We start from the raw sequence: 19,062 nt of genomic DNA on the forward strand, positions 1-19,062 counted from the left end.
ATCGGTGCCAGATGGGAGGGGGTTTGGGAGTGAGTGAAAAAGGGAAGGGATTAAGAAGTACAAATTTGTTGCTGCAGAGTAGTTATGGGGATGTAGCATAGTGTAAGGAATACTGTCAATAATATTGTAATAACTATGGTATCAGATGGGCACTAGATTTGTTGGGGGATAGATGGGAGGGGGTCATGGACAGGGTGTAAAAGGTGAAGGGATTAAGAAATGCAAACTGATAGTTACAAAATAGTCATGGGGATGTAAAGTAAAGCACAGGGAATATAGTCAATGACATGGTAATAACTATGTATAGTGCCAGGTGGGTACTAGACTAGTCAGGGGGATCACTTCTTAAATTACATAAATGTTTAACCACTATGCTGTACACTTGAAATTAATATAAAATAATATTGAATGTCAACTGTAATTGGAAAATTAAAAGAGGGGGGAAAGATGAAGGGGAATAAGAGGTCCAAATTTTCAGGTGTAAAATAAGTCATGAGAATGTAATGTACAGCAATGGAGGATATAGTCAATAATATTGTGATAACATAGCACAGTGTCAGATGGTTGCTGGACTTAACGTGGTGATCACTTATTTAGGTATATAAATGTTAAACAAATATGATGTACCACTGAAACTAATTATATGTTAGCTATATTTTAATAAAAATCTTTTTTTTTTTAAATTTTTTGTTTTACAAAAGGAATAGATTCAGTGACCTATGGACCTAGGGCGCTGTTTAAGAGAAAAGATTCCCCTTCAGTCAGAATGTCTAGGTTCACGCAGGTTCAAAATATTCAGGTCGCTCTCCTGATAGTCTGATGAAGAACCACTGGCATGAGGCCACTGGTCTCTCTCTACACATTTCCTCCTCAGAAAGATTGCTCAAGGAGCCCAGTTTTTACCAGTGACCAGTATCTGTCCACCTCTCTGATTAGGATTCACCACTTGAGAGCTTTACCACCTGAGTTTTGACCAAGGAGCTACTTAAAAATTAAATGCATACATGCTGCTCCGCTAGTCACTTGGCTCCCCCCCCCCACATGGAAACCAATTCAAGGTTTGTTTTGGTTTGGTTTATAAATGCCTTATCAAATGTTCTCCCCTTATCAGCCTCTCTTCCAACAGTTTTTTCCAATGAGGAAGCTTTATTCCAAAATCACTTCACAGTGATTCCACTGAGCAGGAAATAATATATACTTTTTATAGCATTTGCTTTTTTAAGCAAAATGCTATTTGATCAAAGCAATTAAAACTTGATGTTTGAGGAGAGTCCTAGTTACCTAGCACTTTTACCCCATTCCATTCAGTTATCTAGTAGAGAAAGGTCACAGAGTTACAAAATTTGCAAGTTAAAATTACAGTTATTTATTTACCTGCCTCTCCCACCAGGCTGTGATCTCCTTGGGGACACCAATTGCCTCATTAAGATAAAATATCATTAAAATGTCCGTAGGTTTAGACATATTTGTAGGAGCCACATAAATAGGTACAGTTCAGTGGAATGCAGCCCAGTCCTAACCCCACCTCTCTTGCTGACACAAGCTCTCCTTTCAGTTTTTACACTCTTCGTGATTTTTATTTATAGCAAAGCATATTCCTCCCAGGCCACCTGAGGCAGCTGGGAGCCAACTTCCTCCCTCTCTTCCCCTTCCCATCCCACTGGGACAATTGCATTGTCTGGGTTCAGCTCTATCTGGTCTTGTGACCTCTGGGTCTATCAGTTACACGAGGGCATGATCAAGATTCTTCTCTCCAGTCTCCTCAAGCCCTAACATTACTTCTCTTTAATGACTCTGTGGAAAATGAGTCTCTCCTTGAACTGTATTCCCAGTTTTCTTCTTCATTTTCAAGTAAAAATCATCCTTTGAGGTTCTTTTAGTCTCTGACAAACCTTTGCCATGTGACCCCTCCTTTCTGTCAATTCACTGAGATTCACCAGCCCCAACAAGAAAACAATCAACACATTGTTCTAGTTTCAGACCGGATATGGAGTAAATGCTGGCATCACTTAGGTCTGTCCAATTGTCTCACCTTGCCTCATAAAAATCAAATGGGAAAGTCTAAGTCTTTTGGTTGTTAAATCAGAGGGCTAACTAACTGTTGGCCCATACTGCATTTTTTGGGGGTGGGGGGAAAGGAGGAGTTAGGCCTGTGGGTAGCAGAAAAGGTGTGCACTAAGGTGAATTTGTAACCAATATAAATATGAAGAAACAGAAAGGCAATTATTAATATGCAAGCATAGTCTCCAGAGTTGTTTCATTGTGTTCTCCTCCTACACAGAAACCAAACGATCGTGATCACAAAGTGAGAATGGCCTTGGGAAATGGCTTGCGAGGAGATGTGTGGAGAGAATTCATCAAGAGATTTGGGGACATTCACATTTATGAGTTCTATGCTTCCACTGAAGGCAATATCGGCTTTACAAATTATACGAGAAAAATTGGTGCTGTTGGAAGAGTAAACTACCTACAGAGAGTAAGTACATTGAAAAATGAGAGCATATGTAGCCAGTTTTCAGAATATAGAGATTTCTTAAAAGCTTTGTCATGATAATGATATTATCAGATTCATGCAGCATCAGAGCCATGGTCTATCCCTACCGAGTTTCCCCCAAAATAAGACTAGCCGGACAATCAGCTCTAATGCGTCTTTTGGAGCAAAAATTAATCTAAGACCTGGTCTTATTTTACTATAATATAAGACCGGGTCTTATATAATATAGTATAATATAATATAATATAATATAATATAATATAATATAATATAATATAATGTAATGTAATGTAATACCAGGTCTTATATTAATTTTTGCTCCAAAAGACACATTAGAGCTGATTGTCCAGCTAGGTCTTATTTTCGGGGAAACGGTATCATCAAGAGAGGTTTTATTCATTCTCTATGACAAGGACCTCAAAAAGATAGGGTGTTCTAATTTAAAAATCTTAATTTCTATGAATAAACAACCCATTGTGCCTTTACCATCTTCAACTTAGGTGAAGTCTTCCTGATGCTATTTATACTTACATATGATAAAACACCTGGAGGTTGCCAGGTCCGTAAGTTTAACATAGACTGTGACATGTGGTATTTCCCTTTCATCATACTGTGGGTCATATACAGGTGCAGGGCCTCACCCCCTGAGTTTTGGATGCAGTTGTCCTGAGGTGGGGCCCAGGTATCAGTGTTTTTTTTAAAGCTCTGCAGCCAGGGTTAAGAAGTATTATCTAGACGTTTGAGAGAACTGGGATATATCTTTTGAACATTTGTGTTCACTTAATAGCTACACCACAAAGGTATTTTTTAATTTTTACATTGAGATATAATTGACATACATATATAACTTCATATTAGTTTCAGGTATGTAACATGATATTTGTATATATTGCAAAATGATCACCACAGTAAGTATAGTAAACATCCATCACCTCATAGTTACAATTTTTTTTCTTATGATGAGAACTTTTAAGATCTACTCTCTTAACTTTCGAATATACAATACAGCATTATTAACTATATCCCCATGCTGTATATTACATACCAGGACTTATTATATAACTGGAAGTTTGTACTTTTTGACCACTTTCACCTATTTCACCCTTCCCTCACTCCCCACCTTTGGTAATCACCAATCTGTTCTTTGCCTCTATGCATTCAGTTTTTGTTTGTTAGATTTCACACATATGAGATAATGTGATATTTGTCTTTCTCTGTCTAACTTACTTCACTTAGCATAATACCCTCAAGGTCCATCTATGTTGTCACAAATGCAAGATTTGTTTTCTTTTTATAGCTGAATAATATTCCATTACATATATACACCACATTTTTTTTATTCATCCATCAATGGACACTTAGGTTGCTTCCATGCCTTGGCTATTGTGAATAATGCTGCAATGAACATGGAGTTGCATATATTTTTTCAAATTAGTGTTTTCATTTCTTTTGGATAAATGCCCCAATTCCTTATCATGTGGAATTGATGGATCACATGATAGTTCCATTTTTAGTTTTTTGAGGAACCTCCATGCTGTTTTCCATAGCAGCTGCACTAATTTACATTCCCCCCAGCAGTATACAAGGGTTCCCTTTTCTCTACATTCTCGCCAACATTTGCTATTTCTTGTCCTTTTGGTAACAGCCATTCTAACAGGTGTGAGGTGGTATCTCACTGTGGTTTTCATTTGCATTTCCCTAATGATTAGTGATGTTGAGCATCGTTTCATATACCTGTTGGCCATCTGTATGTCTTCTTTGGAAAAATGTCTATTTAGATCCGTTGCCCATTTTTAAATTGGATTGTTTGGGGTTTTTTTTGCTATTGAGTTGTATGAGTTATTTATATATTTTGAATATTAACTCCTTATCAGACATATGATTGAAATTTCTTATTTTTAAGCCAGTTCACATAGAAGTCTCTTTTCCCTCTTAGTCATTTTATTGCATTGAGGCTCCAATCTCTTTGCCTTTTTTGTGCTTGAGGAGACAGATGACCACCTGCAACATTCCAGGAATATTCAGCAAATGCTGAGCATCCACTGGCTTGAGCAGTCACTGCTGTCTTTATGCCATCCTGCCTGGTCACTCAACAGCCACGCCAGAGCTCCCAAGCAACTGCTCTCCCCAGGGAGTGACTGGCAGAGTACAGAGGACAGTGATCCGTGTGCATAAGAGATCTGGTTCTAAGATCAAATACCAGCACCGTCACATACTAGCTGAGTGACCTTAGACCTCAATTTTATCATCTCTTTTATCATAAAAGAGAAAATATAGAGCCCAGTGCCCAAACTCAGTGTCAGTGAAGGAAAAGGATTATTTAAAGGATTAAATAATTTTTGAAAAAGCCATTAGAGGACACAGCCCATTGCCTGTCATATAATAGCCTTGAATAATTGTTAGCTGTAATGATAGTTACCATTCCATTCCTTATACTCTGGCCTTGTCCCTAGGCATTCCCTGGTCCAAGGAACCTCTCTGACAATGACACACACAGGTCCTTCCTCTGTACTCCACACCTGTGCCGTCCAATATTGTAGCCACTAGCTAGGTGTGGCTATCTAAATTTAAATTACATAAATAAAATTTTTAATTCAGTTCTTCATTCACCCTAGCCACAGTTCAAATGCTCTGTAGCCATATTTAGTGATTATCATCTTAAGCAGTACAGATGTAGAACATTTCCATCACCATAGAAAATTCTACTGGGCAGCACCACTACAGACTGAGAATCCATTCCCTACACCCCACTGGAACCATTGCAGAGAGAGTCAGCCTTCTCTAGGCAGCTTCAGTCCAACTTGTACTAGCCCAAACCTTGGAGACCCAGGCTAAACGCAGTTCAGAACAAGAGAGGGCACAAAGATAAGTTGAGGCATGGTGCAAGCTCTCTGTGGTTGTTACTACTGACCCTCAAAAAGATAAGTTACATAGTAACTTTTGTTTCAAAACAAGCCTGAGGACCTTGGAAGTTGGTGCTGTATATTACTAGTTCTTTGAATCGTATCCCTTGAATGCCATCTTTGTCAGTTTTTCCAGTTTAAACAAAACTATATTTTAAAACTGAAAAAAGGGGGGGAGAATATGGGTCTGTAATTAATGTGGAAAGTAACATTAGTTACCATCCCAATTTTTTTTTTACATTCTTGCAAATAAAGATCTACATTTGTTGATTATGAATGCTACTTGGTTTCTAATGGTTGGTTATTCACTACTATCAAAGCACATGATTGGTTAATTCATATAGACTTGAATATAAATTTGAAAAGGACACAGTAATCATGGCTAATAATTACATCAAAATACTATCATATTTGCACTTTTCTGTCAATAGAGAAAATAATATACTTATTGCTCTTACTGAATTATATAAATTTTTATGCCATTTAATTATAGTATATATGAAATATGAAGAAACTTTAACCATTTTATAGCCATAGACATGAAATAATTATACCATCGAACCTTAAATATATTGGAGAACAAATCCCTGGAAATCTGAAACATCTAATAGTGGCATATTAAGGTTATACAAAATTTTAATAACCCACTTGTGATATGTACACCAAAAAAACATGTATGAGAATGTTCATAACAGCTTTATTTTTTAATAATCCAAAATTAGAAACAATCCAAATGCCCACTAATAGGAAAATAGGTAAATAAATTGTAGAATACTCACATAAGGAAAAATGCATGACAATAAAAAATGAACAACTGAAACAAACACCAATATGGATGAATGAATATCACAGACATTATGTTGAGTGAAAAGCAAATACAAAAGCATATATTTGTTTCATGTATTGGAACTTTAAGACTAATTGATGGTGACAAAAGTCAGAATGGTGGTTACTTGACAGAAAGGGGCAAGAGGAAATTTCTTAAGGTAATGAAAAGGTTTAATATCTTGATCTTGGTGATTGTTACATGGCTGTATGCATACATAAAATTCACCAAGCTGTACACTTAAGATATGTGTACTTTATATACTTATGCATGCTATATAACACAATAAAAAAGAAAAAAATGTGAAAATATGTGCTAAAAATGATCCATTTTAATTTTACTAGAAAGTCACAAATTATGAGCTGATTAAATATGATGTGGAGAAAGATGAACCTGTCCGAGATGAAAATGGATATTGCATTAAAGTTCCCAAAGGTACAGTGGATTTTTGTTCAATTAACCTGTGATTTTCTTACCTTGACCAAGTAACTGTTGAGGACTAATCTGTCGTTGCTAAAATGAACACTCTGAAAATTTATCAGAGTGGGGAGAAAAAGAGGTTTATTTTTGTAATCTCAGAAATAGTTACAGAAATTCCAAAAGATACTAATTTAACCACTACATGTAACATAATGATAGTTTGGAACCTAGCTTAACAACTTCTTGATTATGAGGTAAGCATTTTGTGGGAAGGGATATGTAATTATGGTTACAAAACTATAGCTAGTTTTAGGGAGTCTTTACCTTAAAGCTTAAACTACTGTGCATTTGTCTAATTATGTGTATAAAGCATTATTCAGTAAAAGGTTAGCATTTAGAAAACTACAAATGTATGGCCATATAAAATAATGTACTGTCTGTGCATGGTGTATATATGTGTACATGTGATTTATATGGATATACATATATATACATATATATAGATAGATATAGATATAGATATAGATATAGATATAGATATAGATATAGATATAGATATAGATATATAGATATATAGATATATAGATATATAGATATATAGATATATAGATATAACCAGCTTGTGCCAGTGGGTTGGATAGCATCAGTCTTAAGAGAAGGTTAATAATAAAATTTGCCTACTGCAAGCACATACAATAAGAATTTACTTTCTTCTGTCTTAGGTGAAGTCGGACTCCTGATTTGCAAAATCACACAACTTGCACCATTTAGTGGCTATGCTGGAGGAAAGTCTCAGACAGAGAAGAAAAAACTAAGAGATGTCTTTAAGAAAGGAGACCTCTATTTCAACAGTGGAGATCTCTTAATGATTGACCATGAAGATTTCATCTACTTCCACGATAGAGTTGGAGATACATTCCGGTTTGTTTCTCTGAATTATTGAGCCCCAAACAAACATGCACAATTTGGCTTACTCCTAAACTGGAATCGCATTCCACTTTGTTTATGGTGCTCCATTTCCTTCTATCTCTTTGGCATGTCAATTCAACCTCCTGTGTTCCCAGGAAAAAAGGAGCAAAATACATGAGGTATCACTCTGCAATGCACAGTTAACTTGGCTGAGCAACACCAGATGAAAATAAGGCGGAAAACCTGTGCCTGATTTTTGGTCTAAATAGCTTAGTCCATTCAATTCCTTAGTTACTTATGACTGGTCACTCTTTGGACAGCCAGGGATGTTCACATTGTTTCCAATTATGGGGCTTTTCTTCAGATAATATCAAATGCAAATTAACGTGGAACTGATTTAGCTGAAGAGGAGGTGATGGGTTCCAAGCCCCACCTGCCCCTCCTCCCTCCCACTCTCCATCCCCAACCAGGTGGTTTCCCACAGAACCCTCGAGTAAGCACAGTGAAGTCTAAAAGCAATTATAATAGACCATGAAATTAATTCCCAACCATAGCACAGTCCTCCAGCCTCATGACACTCTGACCGAATCAGCTTCCTAACGGTGTAAATTCCCTGAGGCTGGGCCCTGTCTCTGCTTGTTTATCCCCAGCTCCTAAAACAGTGGCTGACACACATAATTACGTTTTGCATGAATGAATGAGGAAGGGATGGAAGTTGTCTGGCTGTAGTAGAAAGAGTGTGGCTATGAAAGAGGAGAACTGAGCTCCCAAGGGCACCTCTGCCCCTGACCAGCTGTGTTACCAAGACAGGTAACCTTTTCTCGACCTCAGTTCCTTCACCCATGAAAGGATGATCCTCAGGGTTCCTTCCATCTGTCATATCCCATGACTTCAATTCCAGATCATTATTTTATGCCACCCTCATATTACTGAAAAGATACTTCTGGGAGATAGAAAGAATTGTTTAATGTAAAACATAAAGAACTTTATGAAGTGAAAAAGTAGCACCTGGTGGGCACTAACATTCAGTCTCCCTGCAAATAAAGAATGATATTTTCTTCCTTATTAAAAGCTTTCTCATTGCCATGAGACCATGAAATACAAGTATGAAATTTTATTATAGAAATTCAATAATTGAATTAAATAGCAACCAAAGGTAGGGAATGAGCAAAGTGAGAGACCTAAACACAGCAAAAAGTCATTGAGCTTTTGTTTTTGATTTCCAGCACCTTTCTTAGGCCAAGGCTGGATTTTAACACTAGCACAACATCATTCTGTGTATCATATTTCATGTGGCGAGATTGAAATTCCACGTTTTATTATTTAGGTCTCTGCTTTTGTCTTTTGTTCCTCAAGCAGGATGCTTCTCCCATGACAAAGTTGGGGAGTTTGGGGGCCAAGGTGAGGAATAGAGTACAGCCACTCCACAGAGGTCTGGAGGGAACTACCTGCTCTCTGTTATTGCATCCAGTAACCACCAGTGACCTCTGCTAACCTTTCCTTTCTTCCAGGTGGAAAGGGGAAAATGTGGCCACCACTGAAGTTGCTGACGTAGTAGGACTGGTTGATTTTGTCCAAGAAGTGAATGTTTATGGAGTTCATGTGCCAGGTATGCACAAGACATTATAATATAAATCTATGCCTAAACCCATACGGCAACTGAACATAATTTGAACCCCAGGGCAAAGTATGTCATCGCTTTCGCCTGCCAGCTGGAGAATCAAACAACTCTTTCAGCCACTTGGGACTGAGAAGCTTATGTCTGGTTTATGTTCCATTATAAATCAGCCAAGTTAATACATCTGAACCTGGCCTTCCTCTGTGGTTCAGCCCCCCAGCTGGGCTCTCAGGCTAGCCAAATCTCTCCACGATGTAAGGTCCCATGCTGCATTTGGCACTCCTCAAGAAAAAATGTCACGCTGGATAACTGGGAAGTGGTATGCGAGACACAAATAAGAGCAAGTGCAGTGGCTAAGAGAAAAACTTGGGAAGGAGCTGATTTTTTCCAGACTCTTCTTTGAAAGCAGGTCCCTGACCCCAGTCCACCCTACTGAGTTACAGAATCATGACACAGAGTGGTGACATGATCTACAGAAGCCTCCTTCTCTAGATCTGCTTCTGCCAGCAGGGTGGGAAGTAGCGAGGTCTGATTTTTGGGTCCTGGCTCCAATATCTGCTGGCTGTTTGACTTCAGGAAAATCACTAACATTATGGATAATACCAGCCCTGCTGTTAAGATTGACAAGAGACCTAACTCATTTCAATTACATAAATAGTAAACATATATTTACCAGATATATACATGCAAGTTGTCATAAGAAGAAATCATTTTAATTATTAATGTCATAGAGGATTAAAACCTCCAAGTCACTATCCAAATATAGGTGCTAGGGGCATTAGTATCCCCCAGAATTCAGTATTTGAGATCTTCACTTATATTCAAAAGGAAATCCCAAAGTTCCTTTTTCCTGAGCTATGAGGGTTTCACATGACCTTATGCTGTCCTTTTATTTTTTAAAGAATATTCAAGACTTTCTCTTGCCTTTTCCCCTCCAACCCTGTGATAATGACACGATGGGAAGCGTAGTCACATCTTGGGTCACAGAGGGTGAGGGGTGCAGAATACCTCTCATATTGGACCGCAGGCTGAATTAACACAAGGCTGAATTAGCCAGCCCCTGTCGTGGTTATCAGCCATCGCACCACGCTGGGCTCCCACAGACCCTGCCTGGAATATTGCACGCAGCTTTAAATGCTGAATTTTAAAAAGATAACAACACAAACGAATGTGGGAAATGGAATGGAAGGACCTAATCCAGGGCTCTTCAAAGTGGAGTCCCTGAACCGGCAGCAGCAGCACCCTCACCCAGGAGCTTACTAAAAATGCAATGACTCAAGCCCACCCCAGACCTGAATCAGTTTCTCTGGGGTGAGGCCAAGGGAGCTGTGTTCTAACAAACCCTCCAGTGATTTTTAAAAACATTGAAATGTGATTTGGGGGTGATGAAAATGTTCTAGAACTAGGTACTAGTGATAGTTGCACAACATTGTGAATGCACTAAAAGCCACTGAACTGTATACTTTAAAATGGTTAAAATGATGAATTGTATATTTTACCACAATTAAAGAAGAAATGCACTAAAGGCTGAGGAGCACTGAGACCTAGTGGTTCCAAAAATCTGGCCAGTCCTCAGAATCATCTGGGAAACGTTTTACATCCCTATCTAATGGATCAGAACCCCTGGGGTTTGAGATTCAGAATCTTCATGCTTCCTTTTAATTCCCAAATGAGTTTAATTACTAGTAATGTTTAGGAGCCATTGATACAGAACAAAGACAGAACAAGGAGTGGGTGTATTCATGTTGCTCCAATGAGCACAACAAAAACCAATGGGTTGAAAGGACCAGGGAGCAAATTTTAGCCTGAGAACTACCTCATATCCAGAGGAACCACTAGTAGAATAGACTACCTAATGTCCCACTAACTGGAGTGTATAAAGAGGCAGGATGTCCACGTGGGATCCTGTGGGAATTCTTGCAGCAGTGGAATCTTAGATACGAACTCTAGAGATCAGAGACTCTGAAGTCTTTCCAAGCTTACAGATCTATGCTTCTCACAGGGCCTTCCCAGATCTCAGCTTTGCACCAGGAGGGAACCAGGTTTGGGCCTTTCTAGGTGTCACACCAAAATGACTCTTAGGACTTTTATTATCAGCAGAACTTTCTGCAGTGATAAAAAGCATTCTATATCTACATTGTCTAGTATGATATCCAACAGCCCCCACATGACTCTTGAGCAACTGCAATGTGGCTGGTGCAACTGAGGAACTGAATTTTTCATTTTAATTATTATTAATTTTAATAGCCACATGTGATAAGTAGCTATTGTATTGGACAGAGCAGTTCTAGAGAACCCCTGGCCATAGTTGCTGCAGACTGGAACCTTCTCCCTGGCGCTGAACTAGCCCTAAACCAGCCTCGAGGAGTCAGGGCAAGGACCTGAGACCCAACAAGCCCATTCACCTCTCTGTTGGGGATTGCCTCTGCAGAGCAAGAAGCAAGGAGCCAGTCGACACTAAAGATTTCTGTTGCATCAGCCTCTGTCTTAATTCTAAACAGAGATTAGTGGAGACATTGTGATTCCTGAGATAGGTGCCTTCTAGAGAGCTACCAGGGGCCACTAGAGAAAGAGGGTCTCGTGCCTGCCTCCCCCCCTCAGATAAAAACATGAATCGATTGAGGGAGTATTTCCTTTCCTTTAATTTTTCCTCTTGTTGTCTGCATGCTTTAGAGCTGTAGGTAAACACACAATTACCATGGGAGAGATTTTGAAAGCTGCAGCCCAGGTGACAGAAGGGCGGCTCCTTTCCCCTCTCGGATTACTTCTAAGTAGTTCAGGGAAGTAGACCTGGACTCCCACTGGGTTTATTGGATCAGGTAGAAGATAGATTAATACCTAATTACCACTGTTTTCACAAGAAAACAATGGTAGTAGTTCTAAACACCTCTCCACTTACTGCCCAGCCTGACAGGGAACAAAGAACTGTTAGGATTTGTTTCCTCTGTTGGAGAGTTCAATCCTGGGGACTAAAGAGCGTCAGTGGGAGGGCACAAAACAGCTCACCTTTACACCTTGCCTTCACCCTCCTGTCCCGCAGCTTCTCCGAAATGCAGGGGCAAAGCTATTAGGAACCTTGATTAAATAAATAAGTCTCACAGGCGTTTGTGCCTAGAAGCCAACAGACCTGACATTGCAATCTAAAGAACACGCTGAGCTCAATTATTCATGACAGTGGAGCAAGGACTTTTCACTGGAGTCAAAAGAGAGAGAGAGAGAGAGAGAGAGAGAGAGAGAGAGAGAGAGAGAGAGAGAGAGAGAGAGAGAGAAATTTATTTAGCCACGAGTTTGATCTGTTTCTCTCTCAGGTGTTTTTCTCTAGGCTGCTAAGAAGGACGATGATTACAAGCACAGGATATGGAGCCAGGCTGCCTCAATTCAGTTTCGAACCCTGCCTAGTATTTGCTGCAGGAACTTGACCAAGTCTCTTAATGTCTTTAAGCCTCAGTTTCTTCATCTGCAAAATGGAGATAACATTTGTACCTTTTCATAAGGTTGTTATGCGGGTTAAATGAGATGGTCCATAAGACCTGGTATATAATAAAGATTCAATCAATGTGTAGCCGCTGTTAGTAGTAGTAATATTAGTATTATTTTCACTTTCGAATAACTTCAACATGCATTTGAAATAAAAATGCCAACTATCCAAAAGAAACCCATGGCCTAATCTTGTCTCAGTCCACTGTTCTTTGAACTAGCAAAGCATTATAAACAAAATAAACAGCTACAACACATCTAATTTTTTTCTCATTTTATTTCTAGGTCACGAGGGTCGAATTGGCATGGCCTCAATCAAGATGAAGGAAGACCATGAATTTGATGGAAAGAAAGTTTTTAAACATGTTGCAGATTACCTGCCCAGTTACGCAAGACCCCGGTTTCTAAGAATACAGGTGAGATTCCTTATTACCAAGTTCAATTATCTGCTCTTGCAGACCCCTGTCTTAAGGAACAATTCCCCTTCTACCATGATGACGACACTGGACAAATTTTCCCTACCTTCTCCAGGGAGTTCAGCAATGAAGCAGAAATATCAGAAAATGCAGCTAGCAGAAACCAAATCCTAATCCCTTTCTCCCTAAAAATGACCGGCCAGTTCATTCAACAACAGTATTAGCAAATAACTCACAAAGTCTGTGTTTGGTAAGTTATGATAGACGCTTAAAATAAAAGATCCCCCCTCCTCCTATTTCTTTCCAGTTTTAAAGAATGGAAAAATCCACTGAAATCCTTCAGCTTTCTATAGGGTGAAATTTACTTGGGCATCATTTGCCAGTTGGAACTACCAAAGATTTAGCTACCATCACTAGAAGGATTCTTTTTTTCTTTCTCAAAAATGAACCCTTTGGTTAATTTAACACTCTCACTTTTGGACTTTGAACTCTATGATTCTGCAGCTGAAGACCTGAGAAATGTTAGATTACCAGATATGGCTGCAGCAACAGGGTTATTTAGATTTACGTTCATAAAGCACTAATATTTGCTTTCAATGACATGGCTGAGAGACATGAAAATTGAAATATCCTCAGGTCATCACCTATTACCTGAAGAAAAAACAAATCTTCAGTCTAACAGAGAAGCAGGCTAAAAAAACAGTTGTCTGGTGTAGCTGATCTCCTTAGTCCTACCCTACCATTAATCAGGATATTCCAGAAACACCTGAAGCTCACAAAGCAACAGGCTCCTCTGCTTCCTATTTCACTGTCCACAGCCCCTCACTCCCCACAGGTGATCTTAAAGCTTAAGGGAATGAAAAGTACCTCCACAAAGGGCCCCCTAGTGGAGCTTCAGAAAACAGGATGTAATCTGTATGCATAACGTGAGTGGGGGTCATCCAATCAGTTGAAGGCCCAACTAGAACAAAAGACCTCCCACAAGCAAGAGGGAATTCTGGAGCAGACTGCCTTTCAACTTGAACCACAACATCCGCTCTCCCCCGTACCCCCCAAGTCTCCAGCCTACTGACTCACCCTGCAGACTTTGGACTTGCCAACCTCCATAATTGTGTGAGCCAATTCCTTAAAATAAATCTCTCTATATATCAAACAAAAACAAACAAAAAAACCACCTCACTTTCACAACTCTCAAAGGATCCAGAGGTACAAGGATGTGATGGGTTGCAATCCCCGTGCCCCACCTCCACCCCTTGCCCTGCACCCTAACCTATTTGCAAAACACTAGGACAATGTGGATTGTTTGATGTTTTCCAGGACACCATTGAGATCACTGGAACTTTTAAACACCGCAAAGTGACCCTTGTGGAGGAGGGCTTTAACCCTGCCGTCATCAAAGATGCCTTGTATTTCTTGGATGACAAAGCAGAAATGTATGTGCCTATGACTGAGGACATTTACAACGCCATAAATAGTGAAACTCTGAAACTCTGAATATACCCAGGATGATAACTCATAATCTTCCCAGAAAGAAACTTAATGGGCCTACTACAACCACGTAATATAATCCAACTTTAATTCGATTGAAGATTGTGAGGTGCACGTTTTATGCATTCCAATAAGAAAAGACTTTTTGAAATCACACCTGAACCTTTGTAAGTGAAGAGATTTAGAGATAATTGTTTTTCAGTTTGCACCTAATGTTTGTGTTTGTAAACTAACCTTGTTAGAGAGAAGGCGTTCTTTTTTTTAATATATAATAAAATAGATGAGCGCCAATATTTGAGATGGCACTGTCTCTTTCCTTACTTTATTTTAAATGCAAACCCTGAGCCTGACAGCTTCATTAGTAACTTTTCACAGGTGTCCCATTCATAATGATAATGACATTCTAGGTAAACTATGGCAAGGAAAAATATTGGGAGGTGAGGGGAGTGGGTCATCAATGAACAGCCCAGTGGAAATCCAGCTCCAGTGTAAAGCCAACTCTCCCCACCAAGTAGCATCTTGGCCACTGTCTAAAACAGCACTATCCAAAAGGTGAGATTGCCATCTATAGTTCTTAAAGGACCTTAAGTAATAGCATCAGAATTCTCTACATAAAAGGTGTTCAGCAGATATTTGTTAGCGATATAAAGTGTTGCAAACTCAAGTGTCCTCAGGATTCACATTGGAAATGTGGATGAGAGAAGCAAGTCACCAATGAATGTGGCCAACTTGAGGACAGCCACTACTCAGCTGTGTGGGCGGATTACTGTCATGTGGGACTTCAGCTCAGGTACTTCTGGGATCTTGTGATGATTCAGAAAACAGAAACCCAGATATTTATGTGACTCACCCAATTTTTAATATGTGAAGTCTCAAACATTTTTAAACGTATATGCACCACAAATGGAATGTATCTGTGGACCAGATAAATGTCAGCTCTCCAGTTAGCGCCCCCTAGTCCCACATGCTCCTCAGACTGGAGCTGGTTTCACACCACAGCCCATGTCCTGCCAGAGCCAGCCTCCTGCCAGAGAGAGCCCGTTCCAGGACCCAAGGCCCTTTGACATGGCGCAGGAGGGTTTGGGAACGTTGAGGAGCTTTGTCAGACAGTCTCTTTCTCCTTACACTTAGCTGCCTCCCTGCCCAGGTAGAACTCCCTAACCTCTGCAGGTGTCAGTTGCACACAGTTTCCAAAGGCAGGTTTGTGGCAGCCCTCAAGGCAGCATGTTCTGTTCTTTCCTAGAGCTTGTCCTCGGCCTCTGGGACACCACGGTCACTGAGTCCCCATACAAGAAGTGTAATCCAAGTTCACCCCAGCCTCCCTAAAAGAAGTGGCGTTTCCTTCCCCAGAGGGCATTTTCAGATGTCCAGTGGCTGGCAAGGAGCCCCAATTCTCCCCCAATTTAGTCCCCATGAGGACGCAGGCAAACATATCCAGGGATCCTCAATGACATACTAGAGGTATCGCCCCCACTCCCAACACATTACTAGAAATATTTTTTGAACTCTCTCCACTCTCTTAGGTGATTCCTAAAAGGGCCCCTGACAGAATCCCTGCCGCCACTCATTATGCACAACAGTAAACATTTCCTGCGTACTTAATATGCATCAGGGACTTGAGGAGAGCCAAAGGAAAATTCTGGGTATCCCTGAACCTTTAGGAATGTTGCCAATAGCTTAGAACGATTGTTGCCTGTGAGTCAGCACTTGGGAATTTTTGCAAAATTCTAAGTAACTCTCCTTTCGCTCTATCAATTTCCCAGTGAGAAGTTGAACCCAAGTGTTGGGAGATAGCATGACCTTTGTTTTTGAGAGTATCATGTTGTGCAATTGTGTTGCTTGGAATCTTGTTAAAGTGAATCCGGGGGTAAGCAGAGGTTACGTTAAAGCAGTGACATCATTCTGTGTCACAGGGGCATTTTTTGGATGAAAGGTCAGCACTTACACCTTTAGCCAGAACATTAGGTTCCAGTGACCAGAGCCTGCTGGGATTTAGCCACCTTTGACTCGCATTTTAGACTTTCTAGTTAGAAACAGAAACTCTCCCTCCCAGCCTGATCTCCCTCAGCCCCTAGCTTCTCCAAACCTTTGTGGTTCTGGCCAGTGGATAGAGACACCAGCTCAATATCCTTAATTGCATGTATGTATACAAAATTAAGCCATTATCTGTGACAGATGATCAACTTTAAAGACCGGTTTTTCTCTTCTAAAAGAGCCAGAAATTGTGTCCATAGAATCTGTACAAATCACATTTAAAAATACAAATGGACATTTTTAGAAACATAAGCTGATACCCATGGAAATAATTCAACAGGTCTCCAATTTCAAATGATTGTTTGGAAACATATAATCAGTGCATAGATAGGATGCTACAGGCACCAAAATAGTTTGAGGATAAAACTAGAAAATGTCAGCATCTGAAATGGAAGCTAGTGAGAATCCATACAAAAATGGAGATTAACCAAGTGCAGCGACGTACCCTAAGAGATGATTTGTTAATGTGTTGCTGGTGCATACATCCACTCTATACTTGGTCTTAGCCAAACAGCCAAGAAGCGATCATACATTCACTCTGCAAGCATTTAGTGGGTGCCTGCCTGTTATGGACCAAGAAATGACCTTAGCACTAGTGTGATGCCATTTTCCAAGTCTCCATCTAGGAAGGCAGGTCAGACGTTCAAGGAAGCCTGACCAGAAAGATCCCTAGAGAAAAGGTCTTTTCCTTGTGTTTTAACTTCTCAACAGTAATTATTTTGTTATTACAGTTGGTGGGGCTGCATGAAGTCTGTAAAGAGGCAGCTAACAAGAAGGAAGTTGTCACTTAACATCACCCCAGCACTGTTTAAGGGGAGGAGGGCTGACTGGCCCACATAGGTCATCTGTCAGTGTGGCTGCTACCTCCCCAGAGAGCAGATGCCATGTTGTGGTAGGTGTGTATAGCTGAGGGTCCGTTCCATGACGATCGTCAATTTCCCTTTGCACAGATGTCATGCTTTTATGAAGCTGTAAGTTCCAAGAGGGCAGAGATTCTGTTTATCTTGCTCATCATTATATCCCCAGTGCCTGGCACATCATAGACAATAATTATTTGTTGCTTTTCCATCAAGCAACCCTGATAAACATCTGGTTCCCCATATCAACTTTTCTACGGAGTATGGGGAGAAGCAGGGAGAATGAGCTAAATAGATGACCTGAGTCTTCTAGTTCACGTAGAGTGGTGATTCTCAGACTTGGGCCTTGAGAATCACCTGAAGTCTTGTTACAACACAGACTGCTGCGACCCATTCCCCAGAGTTAGAATTGGAATTTGCCTTTCTGACAAATCCTGGGTGTTGTAAATGCTGTTGTTCAGGAGCCACAATTTGGGAACCACTGACAGAGCAAAAGCATCCTGAGTTACACATCGCGTGTGCTTCGTGTAATTGGGTTCCTCAGAGCTCCATGATCCTTTATGAAGTGAGTCTCAGAACCTAGATCTGGCGTGACTCCAAGTGCAGGTCCCAGGAAAGCCCAGCATAAGGCAGCACTTGTACCCTTAGACCTGCAAGTGTTCTTGAAAATTCACATTACCAGCACATATCTATTTACTAGATATACGCATACATATTATTTGCTATAAGAAAACTAAAAGCAATCCCACAGAGTGTCTAGTCAAACCTCTTTATGTGATAAAAGAGGAAACTGAAGCCCAAAGTACACGCCCAAAGTCACACAACTCATCGGCATCACTAAGCTCCCACGTAGCACTTACAGGAAGAGACACATCTTCAGAGACTAGTGGTTCTCAGAGTGTGTTCCCAGCAGCAGCTTGTTAGATATGCAAATGATCAGGCCCTGCCCCAGACCTACTGAATCAGAATCTGGGGGCAGGCCCAGCAATCCGGGTTCTAACAAGCCCTCCGGGTGACTCTGATGGAGGCTCAATTTGAGAAGCACCAGCTCCGAGCTGCGCTTCTGAAGCTTTAATGTGCAGACAAAGCACCTGGGGATGCCAGGACCTGAGGTTCTCACACCCCTCTTTGAGCAGCAAGCGCCTGGAGAGCAGCAGTTCCCAAATATTGCTGCACATCAGAATTCCTGGGGGAGCTGTCAAAAATACCAAAGCCCAGGCCCAGCCCAGCCCACTTAGATCAAGACTTTTCTAGGAGTGGGAGCCAGGCATCTGTATTTTTTTAAAAGACTTCTAAGTGATTCTACTGTGCAGCAAAGTTCACGGACCACTGATAGACAAGGTCAACAGTAAAGCATTAAACTCTTGACAAAGACTCCCCTTGACCAAATTCTATGTCAGGCTCTTCGAAGCTCTCTTGTCGACTGCGCCTCTACCTCGGTCTGTGAAGAGCTGAATGAACATGAGCATAGTTTCTAACAGCTCAAGGCCACAATCCTCGCATAACTCCAGCCCCCCGTAAAGTCCCTGCCTGAAAAAACTCAAGGCTGCCCAAAGAATTGACTGTCCGTCCCATCCAACCCCAGCAAATGGGCCCCTGTCTCCCAGCCTCTGTGGGAGG

At 40.5% G+C, this 19,062-nt stretch overlaps 1 protein-coding gene across 1 annotated transcript in view; it reads left to right on the forward strand.

Annotated features, from left to right (window-relative positions):
- SLC27A2 (solute carrier family 27 member 2) overlaps nucleotides 1-14,844 on the forward strand; it is a 37,293-nt gene extending 22,449 nt beyond the window's left edge. Inside the window, exons 5-10 of the mRNA XM_019730669.3 lie at nucleotides 2,282-2,476; nucleotides 6,568-6,658; nucleotides 7,366-7,564; nucleotides 9,064-9,161; nucleotides 12,933-13,063; nucleotides 14,381-14,844. Of these exons, the coding sequence (XP_019586228.3) occupies nucleotides 2,282-2,476; nucleotides 6,568-6,658; nucleotides 7,366-7,564; nucleotides 9,064-9,161; nucleotides 12,933-13,063; nucleotides 14,381-14,557 (891 nt within the window). The 3' untranslated portion in view covers nucleotides 14,558-14,844. The remainder of the gene's footprint in view (nucleotides 1-2,281; nucleotides 2,477-6,567; nucleotides 6,659-7,365; nucleotides 7,565-9,063; nucleotides 9,162-12,932; nucleotides 13,064-14,380) is intronic.
- The last annotated feature ends 4,218 nt before the right edge of the window (nucleotides 14,845-19,062 follow it).

Source organism: Rhinolophus sinicus, chromosome 3 (assembly GCF_057876585.1).
Source record: "Rhinolophus sinicus isolate RSI-liver-muscle chromosome 3, RSI-T2T, whole genome shotgun sequence".
In the NCBI taxonomy this organism is placed as follows: domain Eukaryota; kingdom Metazoa; phylum Chordata; class Mammalia; order Chiroptera; family Rhinolophidae; genus Rhinolophus; species Rhinolophus sinicus.